This window comes from Corvus hawaiiensis, chromosome Z, assembly GCF_020740725.1.
Source record: "Corvus hawaiiensis isolate bCorHaw1 chromosome Z, bCorHaw1.pri.cur, whole genome shotgun sequence".
Lineage (NCBI taxonomy): Eukaryota > Metazoa > Chordata > Aves > Passeriformes > Corvidae > Corvus > Corvus hawaiiensis.
The window spans coordinates 29,715,660-29,740,558 of record NC_063255.1 but is presented as its reverse complement, the minus strand read 5'-3'; the positions used below and the strand labels follow the sequence as shown (position 1 = coordinate 29,740,558).

The window sequence follows — 24,899 nt, the reverse complement described above, 5'->3', positions numbered from 1 at the left end:
TCTGTAGCTTTAAATTTCAAGAATTAAATTTTGCTAAAATTTTATTTTCAAGATCCCTCTTTTGAATTCACAGTTCTCTCCAGAGACCAAGTATCATCCAATGTGTCAAAGTCTGTTCAGGTTCTGTTCATTAATATTAACAAAATTCTTCCCTTATGTTGTCAACATACCGTATCTCACATCTTCCAATTTGCTCAGATTAAAGAATTTCTTCAGAGGCTGTTTCGGGTCCAGTGGCTCCACAATCCATACAAAAGGGTTGCTCATGGTTGTTGAAGACACCTAGTGTCCCTAAAACAAAAGAAAAATCAAAGATATTTTCATGACATCTGTCCTGTATACGAAGTACATGTTCCCACAGTCTACAATGTATCTGTCCCACACACAAAGGCCTGTACCAGAGAAAAAGGTACTGCCAGTAATTCCCTTTTCACCACAAATCTAATTGTAACACATCCTCAGAGATAAAAGGTCTGAAGGAGTATTGTGAAACACAAGAGTATTGCGAAAAATATGGATACACCACATGGTTTAGAATCATAGAATCTTAAAAGTCGGAAACAACCTCCAAGATCATCGAGTCCAGCTGTTAACTGAGCACCACCATATCCACCACTAAACCGTGTCCTCAAGTGCCACATCCACACACCTTTTGATGATGCATCTATCACTTCCCTGGGCAGCCTATTCCAGTGACTGGAATAAATTTTTCCTACTATCAAATATAAACCTCCCCTGGTGCAGCTTGAGAACATGTCCCCTCATCCTGTTGCAAGCTGCCTGGGAGAAGAGACTGACCCCACCTGGCTACAACCTCCTTTCAGGGAGCTGTAGAGAGTGATAAGGTCTCCCCTGAGCCTCTGAAAGGAGGCTCCAGGGTAAACAATCCCAGCTCCCTCAGCCACTCCTCACAGAACCTGTGCTCCAGCTACTTCACCATCTTGGCTGCCCTTCTCGGGACACAATCTCAGTAAGGAAGTTCAATGTCTTCATTATTCTCTTCTTTATGCTGTCTCTAGACAGTCATTTGTGCCTCTGTGATTCATGAACCACCATGACAACACAGTCCCACTTCTTAAGTGTGTTGTGGTTTAATCCCAGGCAGCAACTAAGCACCCCACAGCCACTCCCTCACTCCTTTCTGGTGGGATCAGGAAGACAATCAGAGCAGCAAATTTGAAAAAACTCATAGGTTGAGATGGTTTGATAGTTAAAGCTAAACCTGGACCTGCAAGCAAAGCAAAACAAGGAATTCATCCACCTCTTCCATGGGTAGGCAGGTGTTCAGCCATCTCCAGGACAGCAATGCCCCATCATGCCTCACAGTGACTTGGGAATACAAACACCATAACTCTAAACACCTCCCTCTTCCTTCTCCTCACAGCTCTATATGCTGAGCATAATGCCATATGCTGTGGGATATCCCTTGGGTCAGCTGTCCCAGCTGTGTCTCCTCCCAGCTCCTTGCATACCCCCAAGCCTCCTCACTGGTGGGGTGGGTGAGGAGCCTTGGCTCCGTGTAAGCCCTGCTCAGCAGTAATGAAAATATCCCTGTGTTATCAACCCTGTTTCCAGCACAAATCAAAACCACAGGCCCCACACTAGCTATTAGGAACAAAATTCACTGTATTCCACCAAAACCAGCAGAAGCGGCACTGATCTAAAGCTAAACAGATAGACATTTGCATTCAAAATTAAAAACAATTATCCAAACCAGAAAACGCTATTGTTTTGAGACAGAAAGTATTATAGACTAAGATTACAAATGCTACCAGAGACAAAAAGAACCCTCCTAATTTCAGAAAGATTTGTTAGGATCACCACCAAAAAGAAAATTTACATGGGCTCTATTTGAAACACCATTTTAGTTTGAGATATTTTCTTTTTTTGTTGTTGCTTATTGATTTACTGGGTTTTGTGGTGTAATGGTTTGCTGGATAAAGCATTCCTCTGGGACCTAGGACTTTTAGGGTTCACATACAGAAGTTAAGGGACCCTGAGATATTCCCCATATCAAGGCCAGCTAGCGAGAGGGGCCTAAATTCCAGAATACCAACATCTCTTAATAAATTCCACTACAGAAAATAAATTAAAATCATACTGTAGAAGTATCTATCTCCAGAAAAGGTTAACTGTATGCAAACTACCTAAGGAACACTTCCTAGGCCACACTGAAGACCTGAACTCTGCCCAAATCTCTCGTGGAAGAATTGGCTTAGGCCAACACATGCCAAGGATCAAGCTAACAATTTAACAGTGAGAACAATTCTCTTGCAGTGCCTGGCAACATTCCCAGTCACGATTAAAATTTCTTTAGAAGAGAGATAATCACAGGCCTCATTTTCAGATCTGTTGATGTTTTCCCAGAGCACTGTTCCTGTCTTCATTCAAGTAACATTATTTTCTCTTGCTCCAGTTTTGCAAACAAGAAAACTCACAACAAAGCATGAGATACACATGACAGGCCTTGGAAACTAATGCAAAGGGATGCACAAAGTCCAGTATTTGTTAAACACAGACAAAGGCCAAAGAATTCATCAATTTATCTCACCTGCCAGTTTCATTGAACACTCAGGAAATACTACTACGTGGAATACATTTATGGGGGATTTTTAAAGTACTCCAGTATTTTCAAAATTTAAAGTTCATGTATATTGAAGACAGCAAAGGGGAAATAGCAGAAATGGTGACAAAAGAAGGTCCAGGGTATAAAGCAGCAAAATAGCATAAAAGAAAGAAAAATGTCCAGAATTCTTTCAAAGAAAAAAAAAATGGATATTTCTAGATAAAAAGCTGAATGCCCAGGGAAGATAGAAGGCTGGCAAATGAACAGACTGCAAGCACACACACGTTATCACCTCTCACGTTCCCATCAACAAGTTATTTTCTGAAACTCCTCTTCCCATCTTTGCACATACTCATCCTGTACACAAGCCCCTAAAGTTTTAGGTGTAATCATCTTTAAACACCATGAACTACTAGATATTCCCCTAAGCAAACTCTGTGCTTCTATGACTGAGCATGATCAAAACAAATTTCTTCCTTCCTCTTGCCAGCTACCCTCCTGTTGAGATTCACTTTTTTGCATTCCATTGTGAGAACTTTATTTTATGCATAACCATTTCTCATGGAAAGTCTAAGAGTAGCTGTACATAGAAAATATTCGGATATCCCCTGACAGATAAAGCAGATCATTAATTTGATATGACCATGCGTCCACTGTACTCAGTTCACATATTCTCATCCAAGTATAAATTGCAGCTCGAATGTTTTCCATCTAAGTCCATGTCTTGGCAAATCACAGCAGCAATTCAAGATGTTATGACACATTATCTACATATTAACATTACTTTACCAGACATCACCCTCTTCCCTGAACAGAAGTTTTTTAGTTCACAGTATGAGATGCTTCAGTACTAGTCTCCTCTCATCGGTGAGTTACACAAATAAGCCAAACTGTGGGCTGACCAAGGCCTAATCACAAGTTATTTACATCTGCCTGGTCACACTGATACGAAGAACTCTGTTACAAACCTAGAAGCCATTCAGAAATACCTGAAAAGAGGTAAAATCTCTAGAAAAGAGTAAGAACTAGCAGCATTGCTATAGCAAATTTCACAGAGCCAAGAAAGCCCTCAGTCATACCAACTACTATTTCCACATAGTAAATTATAAACTGAGTGGCCACAGCACAGAACTCTAAACTAGTAATTTGCCAAAAAGATGTCTGGGGGCAATGCTCTGCACACTGAGTATACCAAAATTTTTTAAGTAATCCTTGTGATAGATACAGGTTAACTTTTTGATTAACGTGACACAGGTTAACTTGTGATTGCAGCACAGAATATTTATTCATGTTTTGCAGGCACTGAAACGTAAATAGGCAACACGGGGGAGCAGACATCTGTCTGCCTGGAACTGGTGCTGCACGCAGGGTCACACGCGTTGACCATGGCCACATCAATACCTGCTCAGACATACCAAAACAAGCACTTGATCAACCCAACAACTTTAGAACTGTTTGTGTGGAGATTATGTAAGAAATTGTGGATTATTCAAACCTAATAATGCAGAATAGGATTTAAAAAGGAGCATCTTATTACTGACATAGACCCAGAGAATATTATGAGTTGGAAGGGACCCACAAGGATCACCAAGTCCAAGTGAATGGCCCACATGGGGCTCTAACCCACAACCTTGGCATTTTTAGCACCATGCTCTGACCAAGGGAGCTAATCTCAGGGTACTGGAACCTTCTTAAAGGGTTGCATGACTTGTATGAAGTGTACCAGACAAACAATAGCTTTATTGTAGCCCCTCCTTAGTGTCTACTATTAAAATTCTGAGAACATCCACAAGTTGGCCGACACTTATGCTGATCATCTTTAAATCTGAACTCTGTAACAATCAATACTGCTTTCCACTCCCCTTGTTACATCAACGCAGTAGCTTATCGCTGTGCCACCACACTCAATCTCTTGTTAGAATACACCTCAATTCACCCAGACTGCACATCAGCTCACCACAGAAAGTCTGATTTCTACTTTTTCTCTCTCCCCCAGAGAAGTAGAAGTGCAGAAAGATTATAACCATGAATACCAGGTGGGGCAAATTTATCTGGACAAGGCCATAACTTTCCAAATATAAAAAAAGAAAGCTGTTTTTTTGCAAATGCAACATCTTGCCCTTTAGAGTAGAGAATGAACCCTTGGCCACAACAGCTGTCTCTTGCTGTTTGTAGCCCTATATATGACACAGGACAGTTCAAACTTCTCTGGAAACACAAGTTTTACATTGTGATGCTCTAAAAAAGCTTTTGAACAAACAAAATCTTAGTACAACAACATTCCTCACTTCATCTATATTGAGTGTGCCAGCAAACTCAGCTTTTACCACGAGATCTCAGATGTTAACTAGCACCAAAAGATCACTGCAAAGATGCCTACAGGCTGTAGTGTCTGTGGGGATCTCTGTGGTGTCCTGAAGGCCATGCCTTTAGACGATCATGACATAAGAAACATGCACAAGTCCAAGGGGACAGAAGGAAAAACGTGTCTGTCCATCCTCTTTCCTCGCCTTCTCTTATTAGTTAATCAACTAAGTCAGATACATTCAAAGAATATTAAAGTCTCATGTGGATCTCCACAAAAAGGATTTAAGTAACTTAAAATCTTAAAACCTTTTATTTCTTTAAAAAAAGAACATTCACAGGAGACTTCAACGTATGTTGCACGTATGCCTTCAAATCTTCACCCGTTATAACTTTTCTGAGTATCTAACATAAACACAGTACTAGCCACATCACAACAACATTGACCGGAAAAGGACTTCGCTCAGTTTAAAGTACATTCTTGACTGACAGTGACTCCTTGACTATACTTCAGATCCCTTTAAAAGCAGTTGAGTAACTTGGAACAACGACAACAAATAAATTTTATTGAAATTAATGGAATTGAGAAAACATCATAATATATCTCATAATTTTTCATTTGCAGAAATTATCTCATGAAGATGATAGAGAGGAAAAACTGTATTTAGTTTCTTGCTATACCTGAGAAAAAGTCTGAAAACTGTTCTAGACATCACTTTATAACATACTATTCTACTCTCTTTAGAGTTGACAGTGAAATAGAATAGAGCTAGTCAGACTAAAAGCAGCAATCTCTTTCACATCACAAATAAAAGAGCTTATTTTTAAATAACACAGCTGCGCTTACACTCATTGGTTGTAAACAGATCCATACTATCAACACTATTTATTGGTTTGAGGTTTTTTAGGGATATCAGAGTATCCCACTCATTTCTCACCATCCAGAAAAAGAGAAAACTGTAGCATGCAGAATACTTTTCTGCTAAAATACATGCTGACAGTAAATCATGCTCTTTCTGTAGTACATGACACAAATGTTTACAAAAGACTCATGATTAGTAATAATCAAATTTATTAAAGAAGTGCCTGAGGACAAACCAAGGACACAGACTATTTTGTTTGACCTGCAGAAAGGAAAAAAGGCCCTGGATGAGACAATTTCTGTCTAAGCTTCAGGCCATAAAGTAGGAACAGAACAGCCATGGTTATTCAGCATTTTAGTACAGATATATATTTAATGCCACTTGGAGAAAGGGAACATGTTTCCACAATTGCTTTTTCTATTCTATCTTTCGTTTCTTAGCTGCTGTCTTTCCAATTATGAAAGGGTGCCTACATTATTAATGTTAAGAGGTTAATTTTAGACATCTCTTCATAAAACTAAACACGTAATATCTTAACTAAAACAGATTTCAAGTAGTAAATGTTCTTTTCCCTGAAATGTGGGTAAATTCTTGGCCACCGCTGGGAAGCACACACTCAGCAAAGAAGCAGTTTAATTTTAACATTTTACCAGACTCTAGAAATGCTAAAAAATATTACACTCAGGCAAAGCAAAGATGCTATTTTATCAGTCATCAAGAAAAAGGGGAGGGCTCAGACTTGCTGGTACTTGCAGAAAATTTGTGAAGAAACATGACAAAGTATGTTTCTGTGATGAAACTTCCAACTGAAAACTAGGAAAATAAGACGTGAGCTGGCAGGACCATGATAAAAGTCCTCGCCTGGTGATAAGGCAGGACGTAGGCAACATTCATGGTCTTTCTTCAAAAAATACAACTTTTTCCATCCATGCTGAATCTGATCTTACCACTTTCCATTGCAATTATTGCTCCTACTCCCACAAGTTACTTCCCTTGGTTTCGTCCACTCAAATGATTGCCATTGTATGTACCTGTACTTAGCTGCCAAGTTTGCAACAAGCACCTCCAAATGGCAAAAGCAAGCAATTTAAAAAAATCTAACAGGAGCTGCAGCAGAGGGGCAGGCCACTGAGTTATAAATTTTTCTTCACAATATTGAGCATGCACTTCATGACATTACTAGCAGTTAGGTATAGCTAAACAGCACTTCTTTAATTATGGGCTATTGCTCAATTCCCCTGAGCCTCTAAAACTTACACAGCTCTTCTCATGGTTTCACATTCTACTCAGCAGTGGGCCTTCATTAGAAATGTTGATGACTACTTCCAGTTTACCTAAGTTATAGATGGCATAGCCACGAATAAAGATCTCTAAGCAGGTCCATCAGGTAGGAACTTCCACCATACTGGAATTGCAGCATGTTCTGTGTATGCCTACCTTGCCTGAAGACCAAGGAAGGAGAATACCCATGTTAAGCATGTTGACAGAAGTTTGCATTTTTGATATGGAAAGGCAACCTCTTCAGTATCAGTCAGATGTTTAAAATTTGCTAAGTAAATCCATCCATAATTCAAGCCAGTTTAGAAGGCAAATCCTAAAAAATACATTTTTTTAGTTTAAATATCCAAGTTGCCTAAGAAAAATGTTTTTGTTACCCTGGGTAAACGGATGGACAGATAGAGATGAACAGACACATGGCAACACAACAACAAAAAACCTCACCTACCCATCAAAAAATGGCAAAAACCCAACCAACCAACCAACCAGAAAAAAAACCCCTCAAGCCCAGACATGCCCCCAGCATTTGGACAGCCTTCAACACCAGAAGTAGAACAAGCAGAGTCTTGTTTTATAAAAATATAAAATGCTATAATTACTTTTGGATGTACAAAGAACAGATGAGTGCAATTACTGTTGCAATAAACACAGGTTTCTTGTTTTGATTTAAAGAAGCTCTTATTATTTAACCCTTACTCTACCTGTGGCAGATAAGGCCACTATGTAACAAACATACACTGTTGCATTGCTGCTAACAGCTAGGAGATTTTAGTGGTTAAAGAGACTGGAGAAAGAATCTTTGTGCTTCTTTAGTACACAGAAAAGTCCATCATTACATACAGATCCTTAAAGAGAAGTCCACTAACAATTTGATGACTGAGCAACTCTTCTGATGGTATAAACTACACCAGTATTCCACACTGGAAAAAATGTAGTAATACAAAATTGAGGGGTTTTTAAACAATGTCTAGGCAAAGTTTCAGGGACCCCATTTCAACTTTAATGCTCAAGAGGAACACTGTACTAGAACAAACAGAGCTTTAGATTGCAGATTTTCCTACCTTCTCCTGCTGGCAGAAATCTTTGACTGCAATGCTAAAATACTTCTTTATTCAGATCCAGAATGTGCTAAAATACCAATGCAGTGAACAGGCTACTAATTGCATATTCCTATAATCTCTGTATTTAACAGACTGTCGTAAGTATTCTGACCATTTCACTTTGTTAGCAATGCTGTATTGCACATATTGGAACTGAAAGTTTAGGTCAGAGATCAAGTTTGTGAAATCAAACATTTAGGTCCTAAAGTAACTCCAGCTCCAAATGAGGTGAAAGTTTAGATGCATGCCCAGTTCCAAGATGAAGATACTAAACTCCCTCAAGTCATCCCTCCAGAAAGCCAAATGCTACCTCCTCCCTCACTTCAACACAGTTATTGTGCACTTACAGCTTGGAGGGACTGTCAAAACACTTCTCTCGTATAGATTTTGCCAGCTTCTGGTAACCCCGGCAAGCACACGTACAGAGTGCGCTCTTGTGCGCTCTCGGACGGCCTCTGAAATGCGATCTAGTCTTAAGAAAATCCAGATCATAATTAAGCAGGTGTAAACATTAAGGGAATGCTTTGTCAGCACACTGACCACTGAGTGTCCCAGTTAAAAGTAGAGACTAATTTTCCTTTTTTTGCTACAGGAGAATGAGCAGTGTTATGCCTGAGAATAAAGGGAAGCTTATCTGGAGACTATGAAACACTGAAAAATGAAGTGTTGAAATTTTTTTCCCACCTCATGAAAGAGCAACTCTGAACTTTAACCCTTCCTACCTCTATACAAACTTGCTGCTTTTTTACCCTATGCTTGTACTCCTAGACTGTTCATTAACAAATATGCAGCTTGGACCAGTTTTAACAAAGAACTAGCTTTCAGTGTTAGAAAAAACCCAAAACCAACATGGAAGTGCTGCAAGAAGTGTGGAATACAGAGAGTGTGCACAAAGATTTGGTCTGAAATTTTGGTTCAATTTCAGAAGGCAGGATTAAAAGACATCTCGGTATTGGTCTGTTAGTTTCAAAAGGCTCCTGTGAAGGCTGAAGAAACTCAGCAGAGGTGCATGGGAAAGGCAAACAAAATGAGAGTATTGTGAATCAGCTCTGTACTCACGTCATTACTATTATACCAGCTCTATAAACTTCTCTCTCTGCACCTCTAAAACTCCTTTTCTACAACTTGAAATCTGAACTGTTTCAGAGCTACCAGAGATATGTAGGTAGAAGGATTCCTTTCAGAATGAAGAACTCATAAGAGGATTACTGCTGTTGTGAAATAATCTGACACTGTGGGGGGAACATCCTAACTTTTTACACCATTTCAAGACAAATCCTGAATTTGTAGTCTTGAACTAAGGATAATTTTCTCACACCAATAACTGCCATCTATAATCTCAGCAGCTATTCAACTACTCATGTAGATTAATCCAGCTTTCAAACACCCACAGCTTCAGTCTGTAAGCAGAACAAGTGTGTCTGATACGATTTCATGAACTTGAACTAGCTGTTAGCAGAGTTTACTGGCCAAGCTCCCTGGGGAGGCAAATCAAGTTCTACCAAACATTTTTAAATCAACTTTTTCATAACAGTTTTCACACAGAAAGGGTAGGCAAAAAAACCCACCAAACAACCGAAATTAACACCTGCTTTCACAAGCATCGGGAATTCTGATCCTACAGCTGTGAGAAATCCCAATTCTTACAAAGAAGTGCCAAATACCTAGAGGAAATCTTCTGAATTAACCAATCCCTAAGGCAGCACTGAAGGCAAAAATCCTGAAAAAAATTTATCTCCTTTTCACACAAACAGAGCAGAATGGAAATTAAGACTCCTCTCTACTGTCTCTATATTTAAAGACACAAAGGGACCACTCTTCAGTTCATATCTTTCTGCTTAGCTTAAGTGGATTGTTACTCCAAGGAGGGAGCTAAGTTCCAGCTCTTACACGGTAAAATTCTGCAGTGAGAGTCTATCCTGGAAAACACTACGAAAGAGATTCGCTCCATTTCTTACTATGCAAATATTATTTCTTTTCTAATTTTCTGCATTTGTTGTTTTGGCTCTTCCACCATTACTATAAAAACTTCACCAAATAGTATCAAAGTCGGAGTGTCTCATCCTCTGGCCAAAGACAACCAGAGAGAAACAAAGCTGCTAAATTACAAACGTGATATGACAAAAACCCGCACTTTGAAAGCCCTATGGTCTTTTCAATTCAGCGATAGTCTACAGAGATACTCTGTAAAGCACTGCTAAGTGATCAGACTTCTTTTTATGTGGAAAGCTCCTCCAAGAATCTCCTCTATAACGTCTGAGGCGAGTAAAGTATTGATAATTTTCCTAATAACTCTTCACACACACCATAGATCCTGGAAGGCACAAGACTCAGCTGCACTTCCTACTCTATGCCCATTACACTCCTCTTACTTTCTTTGAAGCAGTAACAATCCCCAGAAGTTTATTAGGACATTCTGATGAAGTACAATTGCTTTTAAGCAAAGCATTACTAAATAAACATTCCAGTGTTAATATTTCTCTAGGGTGGTCTTCCTTTACTTCAGTTTTGTGAATTGATAAAACCAGTCTGAACAATAGCAACAGCACAGAGTGCTCAGAGATATTAATTCAATTCCAGTTGTTTGGAGAGAGAATCCTCTGGTTTAGACCAAGTTTCCTGCTGATAGTAAAAAATACTGAAGTCCAGACCTCTTCGTCTTCCTCTTTATCCCCCTCCCCCCACCTTCACTAGCTTTAGAGCTGGAAACCAAATATCAAAGTACAACTTCGAGTTAAAAAATAAATGGGAACTGTGGTGGTATTATGAAACATGGAAACGTGCTGAGCATAAGCAGATAAGCAGGGACCAATCCAAACATATACCTGATCCAGATACTGAAACTGGGCATCTCCACAGCCACAGTCCTAAATCAAGGTAAATTAGAAGGCAATTATCTGCATCTGTGCTACAACCTCCACGACTGTTACAGAACACCCACCTGCTGTCTATGCCATGAACGTGAAACAGATTATTTTGTCACCCAAAATTATTAAAACCTGACACTTTATAGGCATCACCTTCCAATTCTTTTCTTCCATCCTTTCCTTGTCCCACTTATGTTGCAGATCTACTGACTTTTTTTGCAGCACAGAGAAGTTGCTGTGTGCTATATGTACACCTTGCACTATCCTCTACTATTTAGATATTACTGAAATACCAATAGACAAGGCTCGAGTAGTTCCAGGAGGAAAATTAATGTTAAAAGCTTCACCTAGATGAGGACAGGGCAGCTTAACTTCTATTTCACGCCCGGTCTTCTCGAGCTAAATCCATTCCTCTTTCTCCGCTCTGCAAAAGCCGCCCCCTGTACCCGCTGTGAGCCGGCCCCAAGCCGAGAGCTGGAGACCCGATTTCGCCAGCCGGGGCCCGGAGCTGCGGCGGGGGCCGCACAGCCCGCCGCTGCTGCCGCCGCCGCCGCTGCTACGAGATGGTGTCTCCCCAGGGCTGCTCCGCCAGAGTCGCCTTCCCTCCGCAGCATCCAACGGCCCTTTCCAGCCCCTAACCGAGGCAGCCGGGGCCGGGAGACGGCAGGGTCGCCCGTCGCGCCACCGGGCCCCGCCAGCCGCCGGTCCCCGCCCTCCGCCCGGGCCCGCACCCGTCCTGGCTCTGCTCCGAGGGGCGCCCCTCCACCCCGCCACCTTCCCCGCGGCCGCCGGGAATGGGCACGCCGCGGCCGGGGAAGCGGCTCCCAGGCACCCGAGCCGCCGGCGCCGGGCGGGAGAGAAGCGGGGCGGCGGGTACTCGCACTCACCGGGGAGCGAGGAGCACAGACCGCCGCCGCCGCTCGCCGTCAGGGGCCGCCGGGCACGGGGAGAGGGAAGGGGCGGTGGCGGGCGGGCTCCGCCCCACGCTCCAAGGCCGAGCGGCGGCGGGATGGCCGCCAGCCGCCCGAGAGGGAGGCGGGAACGGGGGGAGGGAGGACAAGCAAGCGGACGGCCAGCCAGCAAGCCAGCCAGCCAGCCGGGCGGCGAAGGCACGGGGCAGACGGGCGGGCTTCCCCTTCCTGCCCGCAGCCCTGGCCCCGCAGAGAGCCGCTGCTTTCCTGGACCAGCCCCTTTCCCTGGGTGGGGGAAGAGGAGAGGGAGCGCTGTGCGTGTGGAGGGGTGGGTAGGAGGGTGGTACCGAGGTCAAGGCCAGATCTGCTGTGGGCAGAGCCATCGGAGAGAGGGGCGCTGTGACATGGGCAGCGGGGTGTGGGCTGTGGTGTGCCTTGTGCCGGCCGTAAGTGCGCCACGTGCTCCCAGCCCGAGCGCTTGCTCAGGCTTCGGAGGAGTCCAGAGCTGCTGTCAGTGAAGCCGGGGCCCGGAAGCAAACAGGTGTCGCTCGGGACACCACTTGACACACAGGGCTGCATCCTCATCCTCGTGGCAGTGCAATGAGTGGGAACTCCTGTCGTTTCTCTTGGCAGGGGGAGAGCTCACTGGCCTGGCTGTGGGCAGAAACAAGCTGTTGCTTACAAGCTGGTCAAGATCAATATCATGACGTCAATATTAAAGAACAATATCAGAGTACAGGACGTCCTAGAGGACATAATTTACATCACCCCCAAAGCTGAGTGCTGTGGAGAGTTTATCAGTGCCCAGCAGGTTCCCGGTAGAACAGTATATGGTTTGGGCATAAATTATGTTGAGGAATACATTCAGTGCTGGTAGTCAGGGTGCAGCTGCCGTGGGAGCTCTTGCAGGTTGAGCTCTGGATAGCAGGAGCCAGAAGTAAGACCAACAGAAGTTGACCCAACAAAGGGTACAGGGCCCTGTGGCCCAGCCAGGTGAGCAGTCACTGAGAGACACAGCAGGAACCAATGGTTCAGCTGGAAGACCCCCGACTTTGACACACTTAGGCTGTGAGGGTATAAAAGGTATGGGTTTGCTTTGCTCAGGGTCCCTCCTCGGAGACACCAGTTTGAGCTGTTACTTTGTCACTGCACCATGATTAAACAATTGTAAGAATCCAAGATTCTGAGACTCTGTCATGAGAAACCTGGGGTCCAGCCTGTAAGGAAACCTGGTCTGACTGGGTGAGAGTGAAGTAAGTAGGGAGTCAAACCGAGCACCCATCAGCTCAGGAGAGCCACCCATTGTAAAACGACCTCTGTTCCAGCTCACGTGGTCTGAGTGTGCCTGCCAGAGTGGTTCCGGGATGGTCAGACAGGAAACTTTCCTTAACAATTAAGTAGACTAAAAAGTATCTAATTCCAGGAAAATAATTGTGTGCAGAGTAAAGAGGAGTTGCATGGAAGGAGTGTAAATATTCTGCAAGTCTTGGAAAGGTCTTGTCTGGCTAGGACACACTAACCACTGAGAGGTGGAGTGAAACAAGACCAATAATGTTTTGTTTTTACCTGAAGAAAGCTCAGGCTAAGAGCATACTGAGTTACTTGCTGGCTTTGCTGCAGATAGCAAGTCTCAGGTGAATGAAAATAGAAGTTCTTAGCTTTACTTGTAAAGAAGGATGAAATATAGAAAATGCCCATGATGTCTCACTTGGTTGTTTGTGGGTTGGATACCTCCACACTGACATGTGTTGACAGATCCTCCTGCCTACACACATTGTCCAGCTGGAACTGTCAGACCAGGAGAAATCAGTGCGAAAGACCCCAAAATCTAGCAAAAAAGATACATTGAGTAGGATTTTTTTTTAACTAAATACAGAAATCCTGGCTTTAGCACACCTGCTACACTGGAACAGTTAAGACTTCTAGGGCCCCTCTGTAGTAAAACCTGATACCTGTAAATAGCCTGTAATCTACAACATACAGTACTTTTGAGTTATTGCTCAAAATCACTTCCATGTTGGCCTGTTTTCTGTTCAGCATAAATACCACATGGAGTAATTCACTTGCACTAAGTTCTTCTTTTAGAATGGTATTAGTTTTTACAACATATGATTTGCTTTAACAAATGGTTAACATGGAACTGGACATTAATTCATAACATCTTTTTCAAACCTTTGGCCAGAGAGGTTCTTAAGACTGAGTTTGGCAGAACACAGTTATGGCTGTAGTTTGGCTTTCGACTCTTGAAGGTGGAAGCCCATGTTTCTACATGACACCACAAAACAGTAGATGACTCTGATGGTAGGAAAACCCAGAGAATTTCTAAAACCTCTTAGTGCTTTCCTTACAGCTTTAGATGTTTCATTATTTGATAGAAGTTTTATTTTTGTATATGTTTAATTAATAGTAATAACAGCATTTCAAGTATGTTCCTCTTTGTGAGATTAAGTCCTGTAATGACTCTCTGGGTCATTTCCTTTAAAAATAATATCTAAAACTTTAAATTTTGTTGTTGTTTCTAACAGAACAGACTTCCAAGGCCCATGTGTATCAGCAAGTTTAAGTTTTGAATCATGAATAAAATCCTTCATACCTAGATACCAAAGCAATTGCTGCAAAATCTGATTGACCTAAAATCTCTCGGACAAAAAGCAAAGACTAGTGAAAACAGCAGGTCAGCAACAGAAATGGGAAAACCGTACATCAGCTCTGACTTTTCCCAGTAAATATCTTCAGGGTTTGTATTTTCTGTTCTGTGGGGAGGGAAGGCCCCTGAAGTTGATGGGTAGAAGGGAAGATTTTATATCCCAGAAAGAGAGGCAGAACTGCTTCAGTCTCTACTGGTTCTGTGTAAGGACACAGAGGCCATAATGGGATTGGAAGACAGGCTGTTCATTCAAGGGTTTATGGCAATGCTGTCTGAACGTTATTGCTGGTCTTTCCAGCATTTGAGTATTTGAGGCTGTCATTCTTCTCAGTGGGGCCGAGTTTACAATAATGTGTCTTATTTAGCAGATGACTAAAAATGTGTGGGTTTGCCTTTCTCCCAAGACTGTCAGGAGGTGAGAACTATATTAGATCCATTGTTTGTAAGGAAGATGTTAACTGAAATGGGTTCTTGGGTTTAGGATCAGATTGCAAGGATGTCCAACAGTTTTCTTGGACAATCACGCATTGTGCTAAATCAGGATTAAAAAAATATATTTTCTGTTCTTGCAGTGAAGATGGATGCAAATAGGAGTAACAATGCCTTTCATATTGCAATCATGTGCATCCTAGTGTTTTTAGGGTTTTTCATGAAATTATTTCACAGCAGATGAGGAACTATGTGTCAGACCTTTGGCCTTTCTGTCTTACTGAAATCCATTTACAAGAAGCTTGGTCTAACATCAGATTCCTTCTGGAGTGCTCTTTGAGGTTTTTCACCAATGTCCTAGAAGTCCAGGGAGCATATCATATCTGTTCAATTCCTATCTGACTTCACTATTGTGTCTCTAAACATATTTCACTCTTTCTGATCCTATCAAGAAGTTACAAATACTTTGAATTCCCAAGAGACAGCTTTCAGCTTATTATAGCAAATAAAGCCATAACATACAGCAGTAGACTTCAGTGTTGTAGCAATCTTCCATGAAGGCTCAGCTGATCACTGAGATTGCAGCAATCACAGGATTGCTGCAATCACAGGATTGCTGCAATCAGTCTCAAACTGGGCTGGGATAGGGCTGACAGGGAGACAATAAACTTGAGCTGGCAACCTACAGGACCCAGAGCTTTGGAGCTGTCATCAAAAAGAAGTGTCTGCATGTGTCCTGCTTTTCCTGGCTCTCTGCAGTATAATGAAAAGGTCTGGTGAGGTTTACTCTGGTGTGCTGTGTCTCCATAAGCAGCACTTAAGGGTACATAATTTAACATACTATGCTCTACAGAGCATATGAATTTATATATTCATATGAGTTCAACACTCAGTAAAAGTGTTTCACTCCAGGAAGCCATCTGTGAATGAGTTGAAGAACTGGTGAGATGGTAGCCTGCAGGTTATGGCCTACAGCTTGTCCTGAGTACAGGAAAATATGTTTGGTGGCTCATGAAGGAGTTCATGCTGAGTTTTCATTGTCAGTCATGACTGTTTTAAGCTGTTCAAATTGCTAATGTGCAACAGGAGTACAAGTCTAAAAATAGAGAGTTTGACAGCTCTCAGAAGACCTCTCAGAAATACCAGAATGGATTCTGGCTATTCAACTAAGTGAGGGCCTACTGCATCTCCCACTTTAAAGCAGATGATTGTGCATCCTCTAAAGGAAATTCTGTGGTCAGCAGATTTTAATAAATATATTATAATTTGCTTCTGGTCTTAGCACTGGTTTACTCAATTGTCTTTCTTTATGAGTCCTCACAGAATTGCAGCAATGTTTATTGAACTTCGGGTTCAGTAGCAAAACAAAGATTTAAGTTCTGCCATCTACTGGTTAAACGGGGTTTAGCACAGGCTCGTTGTCACTCCTACCAGTCCTATTCTTAGTCCCGAGTAGAAACTCACACAAGTGTACTGCCAAGGAATAATACCTTTTTCTTGCAGAATAAAGGCATTTGTTCGACTCTTCCACAGGAACTGAAGAAAAGGGGCTTGAGGATCGGACTATGTACCCAGAATTAAAGTATAAATTGTCTGAGACAAGTAAAACTCTTCACTGTCAGCATTGCACCTTCAGCACCAGATCATGTAATGCTTTTGGAGAATTCCTTCCAAAGCAGGTAATCTATGATCAGCTTATAGTTGCTGTATGGAGCATGAGAAAGAAAAACTCTTTGCACCATAGAAGTAGAAGGATTGTTCATGTTCTTTTCAAGAGTAATGATATCGCTCGCAGTAAATGCAGAAATCTTTGTTGACCATCAGTGTATTTCTCTTCATATCTGGAATGGTGTAGAGGACTTTAACCCAGACTAGATTCCTGTGAATGCTCACCTGGAAACAACCCATATTCAAAATGTCCTTTAAGCTTTTGGTGTATAGGCAATGTAAAACACCTTTACACACAGTAAGATTAGACTTGTGCTGTTCATAGTTTCTGTTGCAGTTGAACTAAAACTCCCTTACTGAGCTCAGGACTCTGACAGAACATGTTACTCATCTGATACAGCAGGAGAAAGTGGGGAGCAAACTAATGCAGAAAGTTGGTAGAAGAAACAAACTCTGAAGCCTAGGCAATTTACTATCTATCATGTGGCTAGTCTAAGATACTGGTTTTCACTTTGCCACCGTACCTGACCAAAGAATTTGCACACACAGTCACTAACCCTTACCTAACAAGCATCTGTTGCCTACTACACACTTGTTGCATGCATTTGGTGACTGGTATAACATAACAGCCTTGAGAATTCACTACAGCACTACCCTTCCATTCCCTGTACTGACTAGTAATTACTTGCAGCTTCTCTGACATATAGAACTTGGTAAAAAACAACTGGCACATTATAGAAAGCAATAAAAATCATGCTTTTTGAAAAGAGGTCCATATTTTATACTGCCTATACTTACACATTTTGCTCAAGGAGCATTAAAGTTGCACAGAAAAGCAGTAAGAATTCCTTTGCTGCACTCCAATGGTAGACTGTTTGTGATGTCTGTAACATTTTACTTATCATTATGCCTGAACATGAGTGACTAACTGCTCTTAACTACTTTTCAGTGAAAAATTGGATACTGCCTATTCTTCCCAAGATGTTTGGACTAGTACTTTGCTTTTGGATTCCTCAATTTTCCTGCAGCAAATTAACATGCTGAATAAAACTAGCAATTGCAATTTAAGAGTATTCCACTTAGTTTCTTGCAAGGCTTCCTGAACAGAGCAGATCATATCATCAGATCACATATGATATGGCATAGTCAGGATGGATGTTTCCCTGACATGTTTTCCTGCCGCTGAGGGCAGAGAGCAAATGCATCATGAAGAATATACCCTGACCGCTAGTGAAAGTGAGAGCATAGAGCTAAATTACATCTCACAAAAGTTGTCTTTTTTGCCCGTTTGCAAGTAGTTAAATTCTTTGCACACAAACACGGAACATGGGGATCACATAGTGAGGAAGACAGAGGCTGGGGGGCTTTTTTACCCCATTTCTGAGTACAACATTGAGATGCCATGAGAATGGGAAATCCTCTACTACTGCTCTGTGTGCAAATAGTACCTCCATTGTTAGTCTCTCTTCAGTGAACAGACTGCCTCATTTACCAGAGACCTTAATGAAAAGCTGTGATTGTGCCAAGAGAAAGTTACCCAGTGGGATCTCCTACGAAATCTTAAGTTGAATGTTATCAAGCTCTCAGTGCTTCATTTCCATCAGTGAAATCTCATTCACCGCTTTTTTCCTAATGCACTTCAGCACTCCAGTGCTTAGATTTCCGTGATGTCAGTGATCTGTGGTGGGAATCTGCACAATTCATGGCTTTTCTGTCCTGTAACCAGCCTGCAGGTGGGTCCCTGCAGTTGGGATGAACTCTCAGCTTCTCTCCAGGCTCATCACAGCTTGGTGCTGGAGGTGCTGGTGCCTGTTCCCATACTGTAATGCACAGGTGCAGGATCACAGTTAACTTGGTGGTAGGCCCATTTATAAGTTGGATGCTCATTTCCTTTGGCCTGTGGGGATTTTAATGTCATCAGCTTCTTTAAGAATAAGGGCCACTGTCACATTTCCTTTCCTGCCTGACACTCTGAAATGTCACACTGTTGTCCAAGCTATTGGCTGCCCTGCACACCTTGAAAATTTCTATCCATGACTGCCTGCTGGTCCTGCCCAATTATGTCACAGAGCACATGAGCAGGTTTTTAATTACTTGCAGTATGGATTGGAAAACTCACATTCTTTCTGAAATCTTGAACTGAGTTACACATTGTAAAATTTTGCCTGTGTAACAAGGTGATAAAGCAAGCCAACAGCCCTGCTGGGAGAATGTGGGGAACTGCTTTAATACTGAACCTGGATCTAACTTTAGGGTTGCCCCTGCTCTGAGCTCCAGAGTCCTCTCCTATTCCACATTATTCAATGAAATGAACACCTACAAAACCAGTGCTTGCAGTAGCATTCACAGGAATTATCTTTCCATTAATCAACCATGGACTGGCCTCAACAGAATTTATTCGTTTATTTAGAATATTTTAGTTGCAAACATTAGTTGCAAACTTCATTATAGAGCAGAAAAAGGAAATGTAGTGGTAACCAGAAGAAGCAAATGGGGACTTGGCACATAACAGAGCAGTTTTTATTGTTCACAGATAGAGAGACACTTCTGCTCCTCCTTCTGTTTTCCTTATTGTGGAACACAGCAGCTCCAAATCAATGCTTTCTTGGTCAGGGGGTGTTTACTTCTGTTCAGATGTACCAGAGAGGAGCAGTGATCCACTGGTGAGGAGCAGCTGGCCTTGAGCACAGCATTTCCACTACAGGGGACACCGAGGGTGCACAAAGTACTGCTGAAGACTGTGCTGGAGCCAGCACGATAGCATGCCCCTTAGCACCAGCCCAAATGCTGCTCCAAGAGAACATGGGGGGCCCTGCAGGTATAGGGTTATATGGAGTGCTAGGTGCCTCTTTCCAGGGTGATACTGGCCTCATCCAGGGGAGGTTGAGGTCTGGCTGAGGTGCAGAGCTCAGGTGTGGGACTCAGGTGCAGGGCTGCCTGGTGCAGCAGCTGTGGGAGAAGGCAGCACACCACATAGCACCAGGAAGGATGAACAAGAGGGCAACAGGATCCCTCCAAGGAGATCCTTGTGCAGAGGCAAGTGCTGTATCCCTCTGCAGCAGTGATGGGTGCAGGACTCTGGCTGAGTGAAGAGCACTTTGGTTCAGGCATCACTGAGAGTCAGCCCGGCTTGTGTATACCCAGAGAACTGTGCCGGGCCATTGCCTTCTCAGGAACCAAGAAGCCTAGATCACAACTTACCAGGACCTAACAGAACCGTCCTGAGCAGGACTAGACAAAACTAAAACTGCTGTGGTTGTATTCCTGTGCCAAGCAGGTTAACTACAAATCAACCACATTACACTATAGATATCTGTAGCCCCACCCTGAGACCACTGAGCTCTCCTGTACAGCAGTGGGTTGTAGTTGTTTAATTACATTACTATTTAATTACCATTCAATAATTGTTTAATTATAATTTTATAATTATTTAATCATCAATAAACTCCTTTAACTCCACTATGATGACTTACTTAAGAATTTATCTGCAACAGCTGCTTAAGAGGTGGGACAGCTAAAGGTTATGCTGGACTCTGCACCAGGTTTGGACTCCCAGGGTGGGAAGGTTGAGACTCCCAAGGTGGAAATGTTGGGAGCTTGTGACTCCTGGCAACAGGAAAATGACTCCTTTTGGTCACGTAGGTATGAACTGAAGGCACTCAGGTGCCATACTCTGAAAATGGATAAACAGAAGATGGGTTGGGAAAGACATCTGAGCCCCTCACAAGGGCAGAGCAAGTCATGGTGGCTGGGGACTCTACTTCTGCTGACCTCACTGTCAGAAGGTTTGCTGCTTGCCAGGGCCTTTGATCTGCGGTGCTTTTGTCAAGCCCTCAGGCCATCACCTCCTGTCATCCATGTGGGCACCAGTGACACAGCCAAAGGAGAATCTCACGCATGAGCACATCACTCTGGAGTCTAGCACACGTGGTATTTCTTTACATTCTTGCTGGTGATGGACTAGATGTATCCTGCAGGCCAACAGCTTCTATTAGGCATAGACATAAAAAATACTATATATTTATATATATGCACATATATAAAAAGTGGTGGTTTATATACTGGGGTTTTGATATATTATTAGAATGTAGAATCAGAAGTTGCAATGTGGTTTTAACAACAAGACTTGGATATTTTATTTTCAGAGTGCACAACTCTTACTAAACCTTAACAGCAATCTGTTATTCCATATGTGGGTGTTTCTGCATATTTGGCAGTTCGGAATGCATTAAGGTACTCTATTCATAAGAATTGCTTACATGTTCCCGAGGTCTAGAGACAAAACATGACTAAAAAGTTAAACTAGCAATCCTTTACAATAAATTAATCAAACCCTAGATGGTTTTTCAGTTGGTTGGTTGGTTGGTGTTTTCCTCCCAGAGAAGTGATTCATTAACTCTGAGCAAATCCCTTATGTACTTTGTCAGGAAGTTATTTGTTCTGAAATTTAAGACCTGGAAATAAGCTATTAAATATTAAAATCAGTGTATTTGAAGCACAATAACTTGCCTGTCAAATCATCATATTTGTTAGCTGGCTGGGCCTAAAATTTCAGCTTCTTGACTTTGCTATGTTGTTACACAGTTTTCTTTCTTTTCAGCTCTGATATGGCTTATTATTTACTAAATCTCTTATTTACTAGCAGAACTAGAGGAACTCCTGAGATAGTAAGAAGTGTAAATGCTAAAATATAATATGAGTTCTACAGTTATGTCTGCCTTTGATAAATTTATCTACCTTTTTGTTAAGTACTTAGTGCTGACTATAATGATTTTGGTGAAATAAAGATGTATTACTTGATGGGATCTCTGTACATTTTTTTTCCCCACAAGCGACGGATGAATTTAAACTGAAAGATTTTTGTCTTATTTAAGCCTCGCTACCTATGTGAAAAGTGTGCATATAGTTGATATATAAACATTAATATGTAATTTTGTCTAGATTATGCAGTCTAATGTGTTCCTTATTATAACCTTTATCTGAAAAGGTATAGTCTCTTAATCTGGCTAAATAAAGAACCAAAATATGTCGAAAGACATAATATATCTTACTGCATAACTTGGAACTGGCCCAGAACTTTCTGTTGGCTTTCCACAGCAGAGCTTTTGCTTCTCTTGCTCAGGGGCAGTTGGTGCTTTAACTAACAAGTCAGCTCTAGATTTATTTCTAGTGTGATCAAAACGCTTGTTTTAAAGACTTTTTTTTCAGGAAGTAACTGTAGAGCTATTATGAAGCAAAAAAATACCCAAACTAATTATATACTAGGTACTTACCTTTATTTTTTGTAGTGTGGATATATGACATTGAATTTCTCTTTTGTTTCCTCTTGCAAGACAAAGAGTGCGCAAACATGATCTAATACTTTTGTTGTCTCTTCAGCCGTGAGATTTTGAAAAAAAAAGGAAGGTATCTTTTTGGTTCAGACATCACCAACTTGGAGAGGTGAAAAAGCTGCAAATCTGAAACCTCTCTTACTTAGGAAGGTGATACTTTGTGAGGCACTTCCTTTCATGACCCAAAACAGCTTTATCCCTCACTTACGAAATATTGATGTGCTGGTTTAAACCAAATGAAACCAACCCCACTGTAGCTCTTCTTCCCTGCTGGCTGTCAACAGGAGGGCACATTCAAAGCCACACCTGTGTTTTAAATTCTTTGTTCTTAGACGCCACAATTCATTTTAAACTTTCCTTTTCAACCTCCACATATGGTTTGTGTCATTCCTCTCTTCCAGTGCCTTGTGGTAATGAAGGGAATTCTGAAAATAGAAGTCAACAATATAGAAGATTCCAGCTAATCTACAAAGGCTTTTGCTCAGGGCTCTATGCGAGAGGTACCATTGGATCTCATACTTTCACACCTCACCAATATGTAAAGAACACATTTTATAGAAACAGAAATTTAGCAAGATTATGTAGCACCTGGGAAGCTAATTACTCCTGCTCCCATCATGTGAGTGGATGGATGAAATTGTTCGTAGCTCTCTGAGAAACCAGGAAACTGGAAGGTCAGGAGAGTCCACTGAAAAACAGCACAGTTCCATCTGCTTTTCTCCCACTACTTCCATATTTATACATTCTTATAAAATCTTCTCTGGATCCCACCTGGATGTGACATGATTATTTATTTTCAGGTTTTTTGAAGCTTGATTACAAATAAACTGCTTGTCATGGCTTAGCAAGCATAGTCCTGGAAGGGATGTCCTTGCTAAGGGGTGCTTACAGCTTCCTCTGTGACCTAACAGAACCTATCAGCTGGCCAGTTTGAATATGGACAATTCTTTAAGCCACTTAAAGTTGTGACCACCTCTGTGATGCACACTTAAGAATAGAAACCCTGAGGCAGAGCTGCTCTGTCTCGTTTCCAGTGCTGGGACAGGTGGCTGCGGGGGCCAGCAGGCCCAGCCCAGGCCCTGCTCGGGCCAGGCCGGGCTGGGCCACGGGCATCCTGGAGCCGATGGGCCCTGTTCCACCTGCGGAACCCCCCCATAACCCTGCTGTGGGCAGCTGGAGTGGCCCGGCTCCCCCTCTCCTGTTCAGCCAAGATTCAGCTGAAGCTGCACCGATGTCTGGCAGAGATCATGTGACCAACACTGATAAGCGACATTCCAGCTGCAAGGCATAGGTGAGATTAACCCTTTTATTGCTATGAAGAGCTGAAAACCTGAGGGAGAAGAAAGAGGAGATGCTTAAAGCTGAAATTCTGTTGTAAAGCTATGATATATCATGTTGGAGAATGGTTAGAGGATCAGGGACATGGATTATTGATAAAGGGTACAAATCAATAACAGAACTGTACAAGCAAAAGCCTGCACAAGAAAATGCCTCCATGAGAAAATGCCTGTGTGAGAAACAGGCCTGAGAACCAAAAGGGAGTTTTAAGGAGGTACAGTGCTGTGCTGATAAGATATACTGACCATGAGAAGGGAGGAAGATCTTTGATCTCTCAAGCCAGAACATAAATAATAGAAGCTTGCCAAATGTAGTCTTTTATCTAACCCAATTATGTAGAAGTAAGAATGCGCTTTTGTAAGCTTAAACCAATCAAGAACTGACAAGCACGTATACTGATACTATCTAAGTGCCTCTGTATTGCCAATAAACGAAGCTTGCTTTATCAATCACATTGATTTTCTGCGTGGTTTCCCCCGCTGAAGTCAGCAATATCAGAGTACCCATTGTAATTTCATGAAGGCATGGGGGGTGGAGCGTTCAACTTGTACTTGTGAGCAAAAGCACCTGTGCTGAGATAGGCAGATGCTGAAGCAGCTGTAATTTAATGAGAAGTTTGAACAGGGAGAGATGGAAACGATGAGGACCTTTGCTCCAAATGGAAAAGGAGAAAACCTCAGTTCCTAGAGATGCTCCCAGAGATAGTCCTAGAGATGAAGATGAGGAAGACCCTTTGCTCCCAGGGAAGGAGGAGGGCCTCTGTTCTTAGAGATGAAATGCTCCCAGAGATGGGTGAAGAGAACTTTTGTTTCTGAACGGCTCAACCTTAAATTTATACCCCAGTAATTCAAGAGTGGACCCTTGAAAGAGTTGTGGAAAGAGCTGCAAGTCATGGGAAGGGACTCACATGCGAGCAGAGAACCAACCCGGGCAGCTGTCTCGTTGTGATAATGTTTTCATAGCATGGAGAAGAGAGACTCCTCTTCCTAAATGGACTGAACAAGGTTATTATGGAAGTGGTAAACAGACTGAACATCTCAAGGGTTGTCTTTTTACATTGTCAGTGGGAGAAGGGAGAAAGGGAGGGAAGGGGAGAGGAGAGGAGAAGTGTTCTGAAGGTGTGGTATGATTTTTTTTTCTTCTTTTAGGTCTGTTAATAAAGTCCTTTATATTCTTTCAAGTTTAGTGCCTGCTTTGCGTTTCTCCTAATTCTTATCTCACAGAAGGTAAATAGTAATGAGTATTTTAGACCAAACCACTACACTGCTTCATGAAAGAATTGACTAACTGAATTTCATCATACTGAATGTCAAGAGAGCTCTGGTATAATTAACTGTATTCCTTAAAGGATAAACACATGGTGTGATATTGATAGCACATCAAACTGATTTGATCCTTTACATAAATTTGGGATAATGTACCAGAACTTGCATTTCTCAGGTGTATTGAAGGCTTTCTACCTGTCACAGTATGTCTTCTCCCTAGATACAAAGAGTACAAGAAGGTTACAAAAGGTTCGGAAGGTCCAAGGTGCAAAGCTTGTTCCATTTACTGAATACACCTCTACCAAGCCAAGAAACTTGTAAAAATGACAA

General features: G+C 42.0%; 1 protein-coding gene across 3 annotated transcripts in view; it reads right to left on the bottom strand.

Moving 5' to 3' along the window:
- The window catches only part of ACO1 (aconitase 1), a 43,351-nt gene extending 31,380 nt beyond the window's left edge, over nt 1-11,971 (bottom strand). The window contains exons 1-2 of one of the 3 annotated variants that reach the window (XM_048290826.1): nt 11,866-11,971; nt 171-291 (exon numbers count right to left, since the gene is read on the bottom strand). In XM_048290826.1, coding sequence (XP_048146783.1) covers nt 171-267 — 97 coding nt within the window. In that variant the 5' untranslated portion in view covers nt 268-291; nt 11,866-11,971. Of the gene's footprint in view, nt 1-170; nt 292-8,458; nt 8,480-11,325; nt 11,415-11,865 lie in introns of those variants that run through there. The other 2 variants (XM_048290827.1, XM_048290828.1) reach the window with 2 other exon arrangements.
- Nucleotides 11,972-24,899: the final 12,928 nt, after the last annotated feature.